At 42.6% G+C, this 15,605-nt stretch overlaps 2 protein-coding genes across 3 annotated transcripts in view; one reads left to right on the top strand and one right to left on the bottom strand.

The window, feature by feature from the left end:
* The window catches only part of LOC117778278 (semaphorin-6B-like), a 30,444-nt gene extending 25,768 nt beyond the window's left edge, over positions 1-4,676 (bottom strand). The window contains exon 1 of one of the 2 annotated variants that reach the window (XM_034613739.1): positions 4,017-4,676. The gene's annotated coding sequence lies outside the window, so the exon portion shown is untranslated. The remainder of the gene's footprint in view (positions 1-4,016) is intronic. The other variant, XM_034613738.1, reaches the window with a different exon arrangement.
* Positions 4,677-5,737: 1,061 nt separating this feature from the next.
* On the top strand, positions 5,738-13,230 carry LOC117778758 (alpha/beta hydrolase domain-containing protein 17A-like). The gene is made up of 6 exons (XM_034614532.1): positions 5,738-5,923; positions 6,657-6,742; positions 8,186-8,718; positions 8,946-9,140; positions 9,728-9,907; positions 11,189-13,230. Exons 3-6 carry the CDS (start codon positions 8,189-8,191, stop codon positions 11,412-11,414), a joined length of 1,131 nt encoding a protein of 376 aa, XP_034470423.1. The 5' UTR covers positions 5,738-5,923; positions 6,657-6,742; positions 8,186-8,188; the 3' UTR covers positions 11,415-13,230.
* The last annotated feature ends 2,375 nt before the right edge of the window (positions 13,231-15,605 follow it).

Below are 15,605 nucleotides of genomic sequence, written 5' to 3'. Positions count from 1 at the left end.
TTTTAGTCTGGACGGGAAGAAATTGACATATTTGGAAGCAATGAAATCACAATCACAATCGCAATCACAATCGCTTCCTGATTGGGCTTTTGGTCAGTAAACTTCACTGATTCGTCATTTTGGAAGAAAACAACCAGAATTCCTGTGTAGAACCCAGGAGGGATAGTCAATACATACAAGCGTTGCTGACCCTGTTGTCTTTGCCAACAGTTGCTGTGCATTTAAATTCTGCACATTATCGAGCAATCTGCCACCAGCAACCAAATGTTTCCATTGCACAGTGACACAACGTATGTTATATACCCTTTCAAGAGTGTTAGTATGGACGGGGATTAAGACTGAGATCAATCAAGTTTGAAAACGCCATTTTCCACACTAATACGTAGTACTGAGGATGTAGCCCAAGAACCTCACACACTACGACACACACATACAAAAAACAGTGCATACGTGCATCATAAACATTCACACACTTCACATATGTCCTGTGTTCACTTATCTACTTGATCTCTGGATGTAGAATTATTGGAGGTGTTACAGTTGACAGAACGATACGCTGCAAAGTGAACACACGTGTCAGCATGTTTCAGCATGTGCAGAGACCACACAATTTTCACAGGGATGAAAGAAAAAAAAGAGCCTGCACCTCAGGGGAGAAATCAGTGAAGCCAGAGAGTCATAAAACCAAAGATCTATGGCTACTGTGAAGAATAACGGGGATATTTTCACGTTAAAACAAACTACATGGCATTAATACATGCTATTTGTGGCTGAGACAGCAACCAAATCAACATGGTGCAACCACCTATGCCTTCTAAACATCTATTATATAGTTTATGGCCCCATGGACAATTTACAGCAGGGTCTGCAATAGGTGAGGCTCCTCAGTTTGTGTGGTATTGATCACGCTGGTTCTTTCTTTGTCAAAACATCTGGAAGGGTTTGTCCGAAAGGCCCAGTCAAGCTCCCGAAAGCTTCTCACATCAACCCAAGGAATGGCTTGCATGAGGGCGTTTATTTGAAATACCTGTCTTGGGATAAGAGCTTCTTTCTGACGAGTAAAGAAAGTATGGCTGCGTGACTCCTGACCCTCTGGCCCCCTTTAATCCTGCAGAATGACTCCCCAAGGTCCACGCTCGTGAGGACCCCACTAGAGTAGGTCATCCAGCAGATGCCTGCCCTGCTAGGTTCTTCTGATCTTTTTGCCCTCGGGTCTCTGGACTCTCACACCCCCTTTTAGGTGTTGATTTTGATTTAAAGACTCAGACTTCACCCACAGATAAATGCTGCACTCTGTGTGAAACTGGAACCTTGAAGACGCTGTAAATGGCTGCTTTTGTGGAAAAGTAGCCTTCCTTTGAATCTTTTGACTCTATAGTCATAACTTTAGGTTTATTTTATGATGAGATTACGAAAGAATCCTGTCTAGTTCCTCAACTTCCTGGGCATACAGGGGTGGTCTTTGGAAGTTAATTAAAGTTAATCTAAACACTATAAGAGTGTATGACATCTACAGTGAGTATAGGTTAAAAAAATATCTTCCATTGTCTTCTGCTTATCTGGGCTCGAATCGCAGAGGTATAGTTGGCCAAGTGGGTTATCCCAGACATCCCTCTCCCTGGCTATACTTTCCAGTGCTTCCTAGTGGATCCTGAGGCATTCCCAGCCCATCAAGTTCTGGGTCTACCCTAGGGTCTCCTCCTCATTGGGCGTATCCGGTAAGTCTCCAATGGGAGGCGCCCAGGAGGCATCCGGACTAGATGCCCGAACCACCTCAACTGTCCCCTTTTGACGTAAAGGAGCAACGGTTCTAAATTACTAGCCTCTAAAATCTGTAAAACAGTCTCCTGGGTTTTGAAATCAGATCAGATTGATTGAAAAGAAACAAGTCATCCCCATTATCTGATGCAAATTAGAAAATAGAAAACGTCAGGTTTAGTGTCAGCTCGGAACCGGAACCGCTTGAGTCATAATGCCGGTCACTGTGTAACAGAGGTAAAGTGAGGCAATTTGTCACCGATTGCTCGACTATTCTCTTGGCGAAAGGAACGAGTTGGCTGTTGGGTAACATCTCTCTCCTTCCAACATCTTCTGTCTGTTTCATCCCACTCTGGTAAACACACACAAAGACACGCACGCAACATCTATAACTGTCGTTCTTACACATTGCTAGAAACGTGCTCCTTAGCAACCCCAACACACTGATCTGCTGTTGATTTACTCTCTTTGTGGGTCGGCTGTATTATGCTGCAATCTGGTCCAATTTTTTTTCTTTTCGTGCTTGAGATGCTCTGCTTGTGGCTTAGCATGTGTGATTGAATACAGTCCTATAAGATCAATAGAGCTCATTAAGTGTCCCTGTGGGCAGTTGTCTCACCCTGAGGCCCTCTCTCAGATTGCTTTTACCTGCAGCCTGCTCTGCCTTATTGCTTCAACTGCTTCCAACTTTGTTAGCAGCATAATTCATTTTATAATTGAATTACTCAAGCCTGGGCTTTGCATGCTGTTTTTTTCCCTCTGAATGTAGATTGAAGTACCCATTTGGTTCCCTTCAGAATGAGCTGTGGGTGTTTTGGTGTTGAAAGGGTTTTTGGTGTAGCTGTATGTTTGGGGTGGGCGGGCGTTAGACTGCCTTCCAAGAGGGAGGCTGAGAGAAACAGTGGCTGCACCTGTTGTTCCCTGCGGTTGCTGCGTGGCGGGGTTAGCACCTGCTCGCACGGCTGCTGTGTGGCTGTCTGTGTGGGCAGCAGGGATAACAGGGAGACCATTCACACCCGCTCAGACTGCTGTCTGCAGCCCCTCTCCCTCCACACTCACTCACTCTGCGCTTTCTGCTCCATCATTTCTTTTTCTGTCGTTTACATCCTCTGCTTATCCTCCTTTAGCATATATCACATTACCCTCTGCCATCCTTTTATCCTTCACATGCCTTTGTGTTTGTCTGTGTTTCTGACTCTCCCTCGCTTCCCTTTATTTTTTATTTTTCTTATTTGTTTGGATGTGTCCCCATCAACCATTTCTTCTCGCCTCTCGACTCACACAGAAACCCAAACATAAACAGCAGCAGCTGGGAGCTGTTATAGTCCTTGTTTGGAACTCGATAGCTTTTAGTGTGAAGGATGAAGTTGTAAACAATAAATTACCCATAACTACTAAATCACCTGAGTAAAAGCTGGGATGGCAGTAAGTGAACATTTCACTTGAACCATGGTGCTCTATGGTGTCGGCCAATTTAGGAGGCAAGTTTCTGTAAAGATTTGGACAAAAGGTAGGCCCATATATTTTAGAACATTCATTTGAGTAATCTGTAGTTTTCTAAATTCAGTCAATACGCATTTCTTGTTCTTTTGGACCTTTGTTTACCTCTGTGCATATATCATGCCATCCCTGTCACTATGTGAGTGAGTGATGACATAATCAATTGTATTTATGACTTCCACATCCTCACATCTGACCTTTACTCTCGTTAACAGGACATGTTGAGCAAACATTTCATGACATGCTATCAATTCACACGGGAACAATAAAATACAGGATTTGAGAGCGATCAGACTCATTTACACCACACTTATGATCCAGGTCGTGATCTAAATCCGGATTCACTCTCAGGCTTTGTGCTCCTCCTTGCAATGCAGTGTGATAATGTGCAAGTAATTTTTCCTCTTTTTATGCTGAGGCATCCCTCCAAAGCTGCCTCAGAACAAACACAGTGAGACCCCACGCAACACGTGAAAAGCAGAGCCACAATATGCAGTGATGTGCAACAAAGATGTGCACGTGATGCGGGAATAAAACATGAAACTTGCAGCAGACACAAAGAGCAGTTCGTGTGCGCAAAAGGTCCAGACGATGCCCAGAACAGAGCTACACTGCTGGCTGACCCGGAGGAGGAATGCAGCATCGCGTTTGCTGGTGGTGGCAGTAATAAAAATAAAAAAAATTGCGCACATGCTGTATACCTGTTCATCCCCTCCACCACCCACCCTGCTACACATAGATCCGTCTCTCAATCTCACCGTTTGGCACACTCACCGCACCAGATGGCCAGGTATGGGGAGGCTGGGGCAGGTGCCAGTCGCCAACTCGCCCTCTCCGGTCGCCTGTCTTCGTCTCTGTGGAGAAAAGCGGGGCGATGGATACCTCGGGTGTCCGTATCCGGAGCCTCTCTGAAGCAGCAGCTCCTCAGCCGCACCTCACCTGTCTCCTCCCGGTCCCTGCTGCGCGTCGCCGGAGCATCACTGGTTTACCGTGCGCGTCCAAAAACGCCCTGTCAACTACCAAACGTTTTTTTTTATTTGTTTAGTGTGTGTGCGTGGGCTGAGAGGGAAAAGTCCGTGGGTAAGATGTATAGAGAGGAAGCTATCGGGTGATGCTGTGATCCAGATTGCGTTTTCTCCTCCCCGGCAGCCTTGTTTATAGGAGCCTGCACACACACACAAAAAATCCCCAGATCCTGCAGCTCAGTTGCGGACTGAATGAAGTCTTCTGCCAGAGGAGCCGCTCATCTGTCTGCACTTGGTCAGGCTACGGCTGTGAAATCAGGAGTCAGCAAAATGTAATCCCCCTTTTTTGAATTTACAGTGGCGAGGTGAAATGTCCAAGGCAGAGCAGGCATAGTGACAGCAGGGGCCCATAACTCACAGGCAGCCCCTGAAACACAGTCCTGCAGTGGATCAGTGATGAATGGAGCTCCCCCCCCTCCCCCCCCCCCCCCCCCCCCTCTCTCTTTCTCTCTCTCTCTCTCTCTCTCTCTCTCTCTCTCTCTCTCTCTCTCTCTCTCTCTCTCACACACACACACCCACCCACATACACACATTTAAACCATAAAACATTACTGAAATACGTGTTTAATGATGTTCAGGAAAGTAATGGAGAGTCAAACTTAAAGCATCCTTGGAGATATTCACTTCTTACATTACAGTTGTCTACAGTTGAGTTGGCAAAACATTTAAATTTCTAACAAAATACATTTTAAGATAAAAAAAAACGATCAGATCTTGATACCAAATTCTAAGAATAGTAGTTTTTTTGTTAATGCTATTACATTATCAATATAGTTTATAATGTTTAATAATACACCATCAAAGGTCAATTCTGTTGAGTACATTCACTCTTGATAAAAGTACATTTTCACTGGTAGTACCTCTGCACATTACTATTTCCAATACAGGACCTTAACATTTACTTGAGATTTTAAACACTGCGGTATTAACATTGTTTTATAGTTTTAATCTAAAGGATTTTGTTCAACTACTGATTCTGTCTTTTAAACATTTACACTGGGGTGAACATTAACCACAAACACCTTGTTTATATTATGTATAGTTTATTTGACCTTTATTTCAACATGTTGGATTGAATATTCGCATGTTGTTGTTTACATTCCTTCTTCACACACACATGCACATATATGTATACATATGTGTATATATAAATTTGAACTTCTACCATGACAAATGCTTTAAATGTGTATAAATATCAGTGTAATTTTGTGTACGTTTAACGGTGGTGAATTGTCACCATTTTCACCACTATCAGAGCAATAAATGACGTAACCTGAAATGTTGTGCAGACTTAAAATCGTTTTGTTTTAAAATTTAAAACAGAACACTTTATAGATTCACCTCGTGCTTTTCTTTGTCAAATATCAACAGATATATTCAAATGTGAGGAAAATAAAATCTTCTCTGGCACATTTTTGAAAAAGAAGACGTGCTTACGTCACTTCCGGCTGGGGGTCTGACTGTAGTAGAAAAAAAAAAATCTGGTTGCCATGAATTCGGGTTAGCTAGCCACCGACAGCTGTCAGCTCACACGTGTAAAAACATCCATGTCAAGGCACAAGAAGGATCTTCCGAGTGTTGCGCTGCTTCTGTTGACATACAGAGCAACACCAGCCCGCCGGCCCACCTACCGTGAATCGGTAAGTAGCTAGCTTTGAGGCTAACGTGCTAGCGAGCTAGCCGCCGCCAATAGCTGGTTGCCTCGCTAACCATTAAGAAGATGATATCTTGACTCTTCGCTGTCATTCACCTGCACGATGGCGAAAGCATTTCAACCGCACCGACATGTCGATTAGTCACATCGCCAGTTGTCCGTGTGTGTGTGTGACCGGGCTGATATCCCCATTACATGTCCAACATCTCTGGCTAACAGTCGAGGTTAATATCGATGTTAACCATGTAGCCACATTAGCCCATCAGTCGCTTTCTGTGTTGAGGGGGTGTTGTAATTAGTCACCAGTGCCCATGATCACATCAGGCCATCTGAATCACTTTAAATCCGCCGTGACATTGTATTAGGTTCAGTACACGGATACTGTGTATAACTACTACCAAGACAAACGCTATTTGCCTATAGGATGTACATGGATGACAATAACAACCCTTTGACGGTGTCCGTGTTGTGTATAATCTTTGAATCAATCTGCATAGCCTGGAATGTAGTTTTGCTTTGTCCCAGATGCTGTATGTTAAACATCAAGAACCATAGCATGTTCTTCTCAATATTCATCATCTGTCACTTCATATCAACACTCAAAAGCTCTTAGAAGAACAACATTAAAAGACCAGACCAGCCAAGTGGTCATACCTACTTGATTGTTACGTTGTCGTGTTGTTGTCATTTTGATTCACAATCTTTTCTCTCTTATCCAGATCCAGCTGGCTCAGTGACTCCACCTGAAGACCTTGGCACCATTGTGTGCCAGCTCATTTCAAGAGCCGGGGATTTCTGAATCCAGGTACGTTCGTTTTCCACGAGGAAACTGGTTTAAGGGGTTAGGGCGTGCTAAGTAAAACTGTTTTTGTCTGACATTCTGCTCTGATAAATTACTGCAAAAATGTACTTCAGATTTGATTGATCTGTTAGTCAACTGATGAGTTATACCCGCAGATCCTCATGCATTTCATTTCTTTTGGCTGGTTTGGCCATAGTCTAGTACTACATCCAGAATGTCTGTAAGTGAGTGAAATAGATCCATTATATTATATAGTAGATGATTGGTTGGCTGAATGCTGCATGACTGCCTGAATATGTCCCCATAGGTTGTTGATCTTTCTAAATAATTTGGCCCGAACAGTTTCTATTATCTGACCCCTCTCGTGACTTTCTGGACAAAGCTTAGCCACTTAGCATAGAAGACAATAATGCCCCGCAGCGAGAGGCACCGATTTCTCTGCATACTTACTCAGACGTGGGTTGTGCACTGTACTACAGACAAAAAAAAGATGCTTTCAGACATTCAACTGCAATCCTGAACTTATATATTACTTACCCTGAAGTATTGTATGTGTGAAAGCAAATGTCCGAACTAGATGAACCAGACATGTAACAGACTGCACACTGCCAGTTCCCAACTACAAAGTCTCTGTAATATATACGACTGAGCTGATGTGTAAACAAGGTGCAAACCTATAAAGGGCGAAAAATTGCCAACACTATGCAAAATGTATCTCTTTTTAGAATATAGGACAAGATGGTGAATGGCCCTTGTACGTTTGAAGGTCTTCCGCAAAATTATGTCATTTAATATACAATATAATGACTATGTCAAGTTTCGATTCCACAACAATTCTCATCTATGTCCTTATTGACCAAACACAGTCCAGCAAACACTTGGTTTTAATCTTGGCTATATCCACAGTTATGTTCTAGTTTTTAAGTGCATCACTTTTGCTATATAATCACACTGGGCATCAACACTACTCTGAACTAAGGAAACGCTGCTGGCTCAGTTTTTAGTTTGAAAACTATACAACCAACTGCAAATACACAAGCTGCTTCCTGTTAACCCAGATACGAGCATGGTCAGTTTATGCAGATGGTCATGTGATATGGTTTTTCAGATGTGTTTGTATGCATGAAGATTACTGATATTTAGATAAAAGGCTTGTCTGGACAGAGACAAAAACATTAGCGTAGATGTAACCCTAGTTTTGTTAAATGTAATTATAGATGGATGTTTAAAGATTTGCCTCATTCTGTAAATATGTGGCATTTTTTGTGATATGTGCCACTGCACATTTTGGATTAAAAGCCTAATTTTATATTTACTTATAATGTAGTAATTCCTTGGACTGGAGTTGGAAAACACAGTGGGAAACCTGCTGTTAAATAATGTTGATTCCTGTTCTTACTCAGTTATTCTGCCGCCTAATTACTGCGTCTCTCATTTTTTTACCAGAAGATGAACGGTTTGTCCATACGAGAGCTATGCTGCCTGTTCTGCTGCCCCCCTTGCCCCAGTCGCATTGCAGCCAAACTGGCTTTCCTCCCTCCAGAGCCCACCTATGCCCTTCTCCCTGACCCAGATCCAGTTTCTGGGACTGGAACTGGGTCTGGGTCCAGCTCAGGGGCTGCTCCGTCATCTCTTGGAGCCCCAGGACTACGTTCACGGCTGGGCACTGGTAGTGGAGGTGACAGAGGAGGAGGTGGTGGTGGTGGTGGAGGAGGAGCAGCACCAGCAGCACCAGCAGCAGCACCAGCAGCAGCAGGAGGAGCAGCAGCAGCAGCAGCAGCAGCAGGAGGTGGTAGCGCCGTCGGCGGCAGTGGAGGTGGAGGTAGTGGGGTCGAAGGCAAGTGGAAGTTGCATCTCACTGAGAGAGCAGAGTTCCAGTATACGCAAAGAGAGCTGGATGTGACAGATGTATTCCTGACCAGGTCCAGTCGAGGGAACAGGGTTGGATGCATGTACATTCGCTGTGCCCCCAACGCCAGGTGAGAGACGCTCCCCTGAACACACTGAGACTAAATGTGCTTCCACACAAATCACAGTGACTGTGATTTGCTTGTGTCTTAAACAGGCCTACAGACATGTTATTATCAATTATACTGTTAAATCCCATGATGCCCATCAGCTGAGGATTTTCCAGTTCACCAGTGTTGTTGCTTAACCTCCGCCTGCTTCCCTCCTCTGTCTTTCCCCTTCCTTCTTTGTCTCTCAGGTTTACAGTGCTGTTTTCCCATGGCAACGCAGTAGACCTGGGCCAGATGAGCAGCTTCTATATTGGCTTAGGCACGCGCATCAACTGCAACATCTTCTCCTATGATTACTCAGGCTACGGTGTTAGCACTGGCAAGCCGTCTGAGAAGAACCTCTATGCTGACATTGATGCCGCCTGGCATGCCCTCCGCTCCCGGTAAGCTGGCAGAAACTCTCAGTTTTCACTTTCCATCCAACAAGAACGCTAGAATGTATATTTTATGGTAAAGGAGAATCTTTAAGTGCCCAGTTTGTTTTAAGGATTGTGCTGATTTGTAAAAAATGCAAAATTAGTAATAAAATCACAGTTGAATAATTAATTTTTCCGTCTTGTCTGCCTGTATTGTATCATGGACAAAGAGCTGATAGTGTTGCGTTATATATTTGAGATTAAGATGAAAATTGTTTAAAAATTAAATGTAAGCCACATGTCAGCTTTGCTTTAAAATCTGCTTTTACTTAATCAGACTGCAAAAGATTTAGTCCACCTTTTCTAATCTTACCACCAAAAGAATGTGTTGACTGTTAAAGATAATCTCTCTATAAAGTCTATTAAAACGTAATTTATAACCTTGTGTGTGCACTGACTGAATTAGCTTATGATGTTCTCTTTTTAATCTTTGTATTTAATTATTATTATGAAACTCAGGTTTTTGTTCCCAGTTGTTGGACTGACAGGCTTACTACTGATAAATATTTATCTGTGTGTGTAAATGTTTGTGTGTCTGTTTGTGTGTGCCTCAGGTATGGCATCAGCCCTGAGAATATAATCCTGTACGGACAGAGCATCGGTACAGTGCCCACGGTGGACTTGGCATCACGCTTCGAGTGTGCTGCCGTGGTCCTCCACTCTCCTCTCACGTCTGGTATGAGGGTGGCTTTCCCCGACACTAAGAAAACCTACTGCTTTGATGCTTTCCCCAAGTAAGTTCCTTTGTGCTGTCAATGTTATTAAGGAGAAAAAAAAGTAACATTGGATTAGTTTATGTGTATAATACTCACAAGCTATTTACAGGAAACTCAAATGGTGACAATTCACTGTGGTATAATCAGCTTCTCTGCTGGTGCCCAATTTGATCCAATGTCACAATATTATTCATAAATGCACAGCAGCTGCTAGAATTCTAAATAGTGTTGAAGTGTTTCAGTGCAACGCATCCGGCTCTCTTTCCACTTTCTCTCTTTGTTTACAAGAATTCTTTTGGATCCCTGTTAGTTGTTACCATGGCAACAGCTACCCTTCCCTGGGTTTTGCTGCAAATGTGATGAAATGCCTTGATTTGTCAGGTGTTCCATTCACTGGATTAAATCAAAACATAACTTCCCATCTTAGTGTAAACAGATTCTCTGTGAAATATCAGAAACCTTTAATTAGACTTGGGGGGGTGGGGTCTACTCATTAAGATCTCCTTATTAATCAAAATAACTTGTAAATGACAAGTTAAATTGGCAGCAAGTTAAACCATTTTAACATAATCATAAGGCCACATATATTGAAATATGCCAATTCTGATGTGTTACACACAAAACTGACCGACAAGTTAGTTTACAGTTTTTTTTACTGTTTTGAGTTGTTGTATGCAAATGACTCTTTAGCAAAAACCAAATCATGTTGTTTTTACACATATGTCTGATGTCGCGGTGTATGTGTGTGTGTCGGTGCGAGGGAGAGGGAGAGAGCAGTTGAGAGAGAGGAGTCAGGAGGTGCTGAAGGAGTTTTGTGCTGCTGAGCTGTGAAGAAAGATTTTACAAATTTAAGATTCGTATCAATGATTGTGTTGATCAGTGATGATATTGTGGGGGTGGCCACAAAAAAGTAATTGTATGGTCACTGAGAAGAGTAAAAAAAATAGGTAGAATTCATTTTTAAGCAGGTCAGAGACATCAGCTGAGTAGGCGGTCCTTCATACGTGGCCCAGGATGCATTTACATTCAGAGAGGGACCACCTCCGAATGTGGTTTGAGTGATCATATCTCAAGACGCATTGAGGACTTATTAGGGAGCGTTCAGATCTGTGCTTAGCGCTTGTGATTGGATAACTCAGTGATTCTAAATAGACAGATGTTAGGTCTAATGTCACTTTAATGTATCTCCCTGAACTCCACACTTTCATCATGTGTTATTGTTGTAGGAAAATTGAATCTCATGCCTGAGTTCTATAAAATTCTGCATTATGACCTCCGTCGTTTGAATTTTTCCACCAGCATTGAGAAAGTGTCAAAGATCCCGTCTCCAGTGCTCATCATCCACGGTACAGAGGACGAGGTCATCGACTTCTCTCATGGCCTCGCCCTGTTCGAGCGCTGTCCCAAGGCGGTGGAGCCCCTCTGGGTGGAGGGAGCCGGTCACAACGACATTGAGCTTTACAGTCAGTACCTGGAGAGGCTACGGCGCTTCATCAACCAGGACCTCGCTGCACAGCATGCCTGAGAAATGAACATCAGCCTCTCTGTGTGAATGAGACTTCGTGTGTGTGTGTGTGAGAGAGTGTGAGAAAGAGGACGTCATCGTGTAGATCTAAAAAGGATGTGTGATTTTTTGCCACATCTGTGTGTCTTTGAAGCAGCACACCTTAAGGTTATATTTCAACAAAACCTATCTTCTGTTTCCTGTTTTAAAGGTGAGGGCGTTTTTATTTAATTTAATTTTTTTAATCTATCATTAGCTGTATCTATCTGAACAGTGGAGTGTTGAGAACATGCTAAAAACAAGAACTGAGATTAAACAGCTTTTTAACATGGGGGGGGGGGGGACAATGGATTGCAGCTTTAAAATGTGTTTACCCGTGAATTCAGAAGGAAGAACAATGTGCTTTGTCCAAAAAGGCTCACAGATGTCATGTTTAAGTGTGACATGTTAGTGAATGTATGAATCATGGGACGCGTGTGTTGAGTGTTTATTCATATCTCCATGGACCTGTGACACCTGAAAAATGCGAGTGTGACGGCGTTAGCGCGGGGCCGTGCTGAAAGAAGTGGACATCCTGAAAACTTGGACAGCTCCAGGTGGAGGAGACTTATCAATATTAAGTGTTCTATTTCTTTTTTTTTTTTGCAAATGTAAGAATGAAGAATACCTCCACAGCTCGACCAGTTCTCGCTCCAGTGGACACACACGGGTCGAGCAGGTGCCCCGCCCCTTCCTCCTCTGTTAATGGACATTCATGTGACTGCCAGGGCATTTCCCAAGTTGCTATCCAGCTAACACTAACCTCGTCTTTTTGTGTGGTTTGAGGGTCCATCTTCCTTCCCTTTGGTGTCGGTTGTGGCAGATACACAGGGATTAGTCTGGAATACTGTCGTAGCTCGTTCGGCTGTTGGGTGTCTCATACTTTTCTCTCCCTCGTTTCTGACTCTTTGAGAAGATTGCAGAACGGCCAGCCTCCATTTCATTTCCTGGCTGTTCTGTAGCTATAGTCACTGTCCACAGAACTGCAGCGGCAACTTAAAGTGAATTATTTTTGATTTCCCTGTGTTGCTTTTTTCCCCATTTCCACCTTATTGTGAATAAGAAATGATGGTGTGGTTGAAATGGAAACTGATCGGTGAGGATATCTACGGCTATGTGGATGTTTCTCAGCCGTTAGTGAAACATTTATAGAAGTGAAGGCTAACTCAGTAATTTTCATGTCACATTTAATCAGTTTGCTCTAAACAGAAAGCAGAAGTCTTTCAGTGTTTACTGATGTGTGATGTTTGAAGTCTGGGCAGACTCTGCTGACTTACTAACAGCAGGCGTAAGTCAGATTTAAAGGTGAATGTTGACATTTAGGGAAGTTCACTTATGGGCTGTTTTGTTAAGAGTTAGATGAGAAGATTTCTACGACCGTGCACATAACCTGCCATAAAACCACAGAGGTGCTGGTGTTTGTTACCTGTGGACACTACCAGGCTTTGGTTTCCCCTTGTTGGTCGTCTTAATGCTAAGCTAACCTAACTATTGGCAAGCTGTAATTTCAGATTTACTGTTAGAGATGTTCTGATACCAGTTTTTCCTCCCTGATATCGATTCTGATACCTGGACTTTGCATATCGGCCGATACTAAGTGCAGATCAGATACAATCTCATTTTAAAAGAAATGACTCGTATATCATATTTTAACAGCTGTATTCATAACTTTGTATAGAGGGGATGATTGCTGTCATTGCTGAAATGCCTATAGCTGCAGTTGTCGTTGGCAACATTGGGGCCACCCTTTGCATACGGTACATACCGCCATTTTACTTGCTTTTGGTGGGAAATAACTTCTTCGCCGCTCTAAAAACTGCACTTGTCAGTGACCGCACAGAGCAGCTGCTGTTTTGGAGTGGTAAAGAAGTGATTTCCAGGAATCATTGATCAAATACATAGATTTGTGTACTCGCAGATACCTGACCCGGCAGTATGGGAGGCATTTCCGATTCTGGTACCGGAACATCTCTTTTTACTTTACTAAGTTTTATCTATCTTCTCATCTAACCCTCTACAGTACATGAGCATATTTCCTAAATGTTGAACTATTCCTTTTTGTTTGAAGTGTGGTTGTCAGGGACGTCTGTGAGAACAGACTTGTTTGGCGCTTGATGTTCCGGCTGGATTTGGAGGCTTTTAAGGTATAACGAGACAAGGTCGCTGCTCACTTCAGAATAATAATACTTCATCCATATCATACTGATTAACTCGTAGTCTTACAGCAGACTTTGTTTTCCCGAGTCTCGTTCCAGTAGCATTCATCACCAGAGTTCAACAGCCTCCTGTTCACATTCGCCCCCTGAGCACATTTTCTTCTAACGTGTTTGTCTTGATGTAATTAATCCCAACGTGTTTGTCGTAGTGTAGGGCCATGGACTGTCGTGTCTCAGAACCATGCTTGTTGATGTTATGACTAACAATGTGATTCAGATCGGGTGCCAGGATGGGACATCATGCCTACTACAGCTCTGTTTTAACCTCTGTGGCCCTAAATGTAGGAGCTCTCTTATGGATGGCAGCAGGCTTCAAGTCTGACACAAGCCATATTTGAGCCTCTCACTGTTGGTGTGGTGCAGGTTCCACCACACACACACACACACACCTTTGCACATTGACACACAAATACACACACACATCTACAGACACATTCAAACACTACACGCATAAACACACGTACTGTAATATACAGTATATTTACACATTTATATATATCAGATCAAGCATGGCAAAAGCAGGTCTTAAGTTCAGCACTATTGTAAAAAGCATCTAAAGTGTAATAAGGGTATAAAATGTAAGTTTGTGTGTCTTCATTATTATTGACTGTCTTCTACAGGCCGGCGTTAAGGATACTAGCATCCCGTTTGATTAAGTCCAAACAGGCCTCGTGTGTTGGCCTGAAAAAGAACAAGAATTGGTTTTATAGTCGCAGGGCAGCACCGCGTTCTAGATCTACACGAGGTAGCTGTACAGGAGACCCATCATTTTCAGTGACAGTAGCTGTGTCTTGTCAAAGGGAACATGTACTGAACTCGCACTAATCTGATTACTCCATTTTGGGAGTACAAGTGGGTCTTAGTGAGTGGTGGGTAAGGTTACCAAAACGCCACTCGCCTGCTGTCATCATTTCGAACAGGGAACCTCACCATTCTCATCCTGTGCTTCGTGTCTCTGAAATGTAAATAATGGAAATCTGTTACCATCTTGAACCAGGGATCTGAGCTGTCAGAAGAATTAGAGAGACTTATCGCTTTTCTCTGAAAAAATAGAAGTAGGTCTCAGTTGTTTTTAGTTTTGATTCTGGACAGGTCGTATTATCAGGGAAACCACTGGATCCACTTTTCATTCATGGGGCTTGGTTCAAAGAAACGGGGTGGAAAAACCGACCATGTTACTGATGCACCACTATGGTTGACGTACATTGTATCCTCTGGCCCTGAATGTTAATTGATGGGGGGTTGGGGTGTGAAGCAGTGAAAAACTGTATGCATGTTTATTGTGTTTTGCCGAGCAAATGAAAGGGTGGGACGTTATCTCTGTTGTGTATTCTGTGTGAGGGTAAAGCTGAACTCATAGCATATGAACATTGAAGCGCTTTAAAAAACAAAAACACGGGACGTTTATTTGAATTTTTTTAAATTGCTGATACTAACTGATGTATTGTTATGAGTTTTGTGCTAGAGTTTGAGCGGGGCGGGTGGGTGATAGGGGGGGTAGACCATAATAGTGGGCTGTTTATATGGTTACTGTACTTACCTATTCTATTCTTTGTATTATGATTTGTAATTTTATGTTGCTTTTTTGAACTAAGAATATGATGTAATGAAATTAATTCATGGGACTGAATCTTGACCTTTTTATGGACAACAAAATAATAAAAAAAATCACTTATGTACAAAAATATGAAGTGTTGATTTTAAAAACAAATATAAGACTGGACAAGATCATATTGTCAGGAAGGTTTTATGGACAATGAAAAGTTTGTATGACATGACCGCACTGACACTGGGTTTTTGATAATACATTCAATCACAGTCTTTGATGTAATGCAGGCACTACGACACTAATACAGTCGTAAAACGTAGTTTTATAAATCTGGAAAAAGTTGTGAAAAATATTCATATATTATTACAGATGACATAAAATCAATGCTTTCATCAAATATACAGAATA

The sequence above is a fragment of the Hippoglossus hippoglossus genome, chromosome 17 (genome assembly GCF_009819705.1).
Source record: "Hippoglossus hippoglossus isolate fHipHip1 chromosome 17, fHipHip1.pri, whole genome shotgun sequence".
Taxonomy (NCBI): domain Eukaryota; kingdom Metazoa; phylum Chordata; class Actinopteri; order Pleuronectiformes; family Pleuronectidae; genus Hippoglossus; species Hippoglossus hippoglossus.
Note: the sequence above shows the minus strand (reverse complement) of the source record. Positions and strands in the feature narration are given on the sequence as shown.

What these genes read in the sequence shown, in the direction of transcription:
- LOC117778758 (XM_034614532.1), top strand. Translation starts at nt 8,189, where the DNA reads ATGAACGGTTTGTCCATACGAGAGCTATGCTGCCTGTTCTGCTGCCCC. An exon ending in CGCTGTGCCCCCAACGCCAG is followed by an intron (nt 8,719 to 8,945) that starts GTGAGAGACGCT and finishes TTTGTCTCTCAG; the next exon opens with GTTTACAGTGCTGTTTTCCC. An exon ending in TGGCATGCCCTCCGCTCCCG is followed by an intron (nt 9,141 to 9,727) that starts GTAAGCTGGCAG and finishes TGTGTGCCTCAG; the next exon opens with GTATGGCATCAGCCCTGAGA.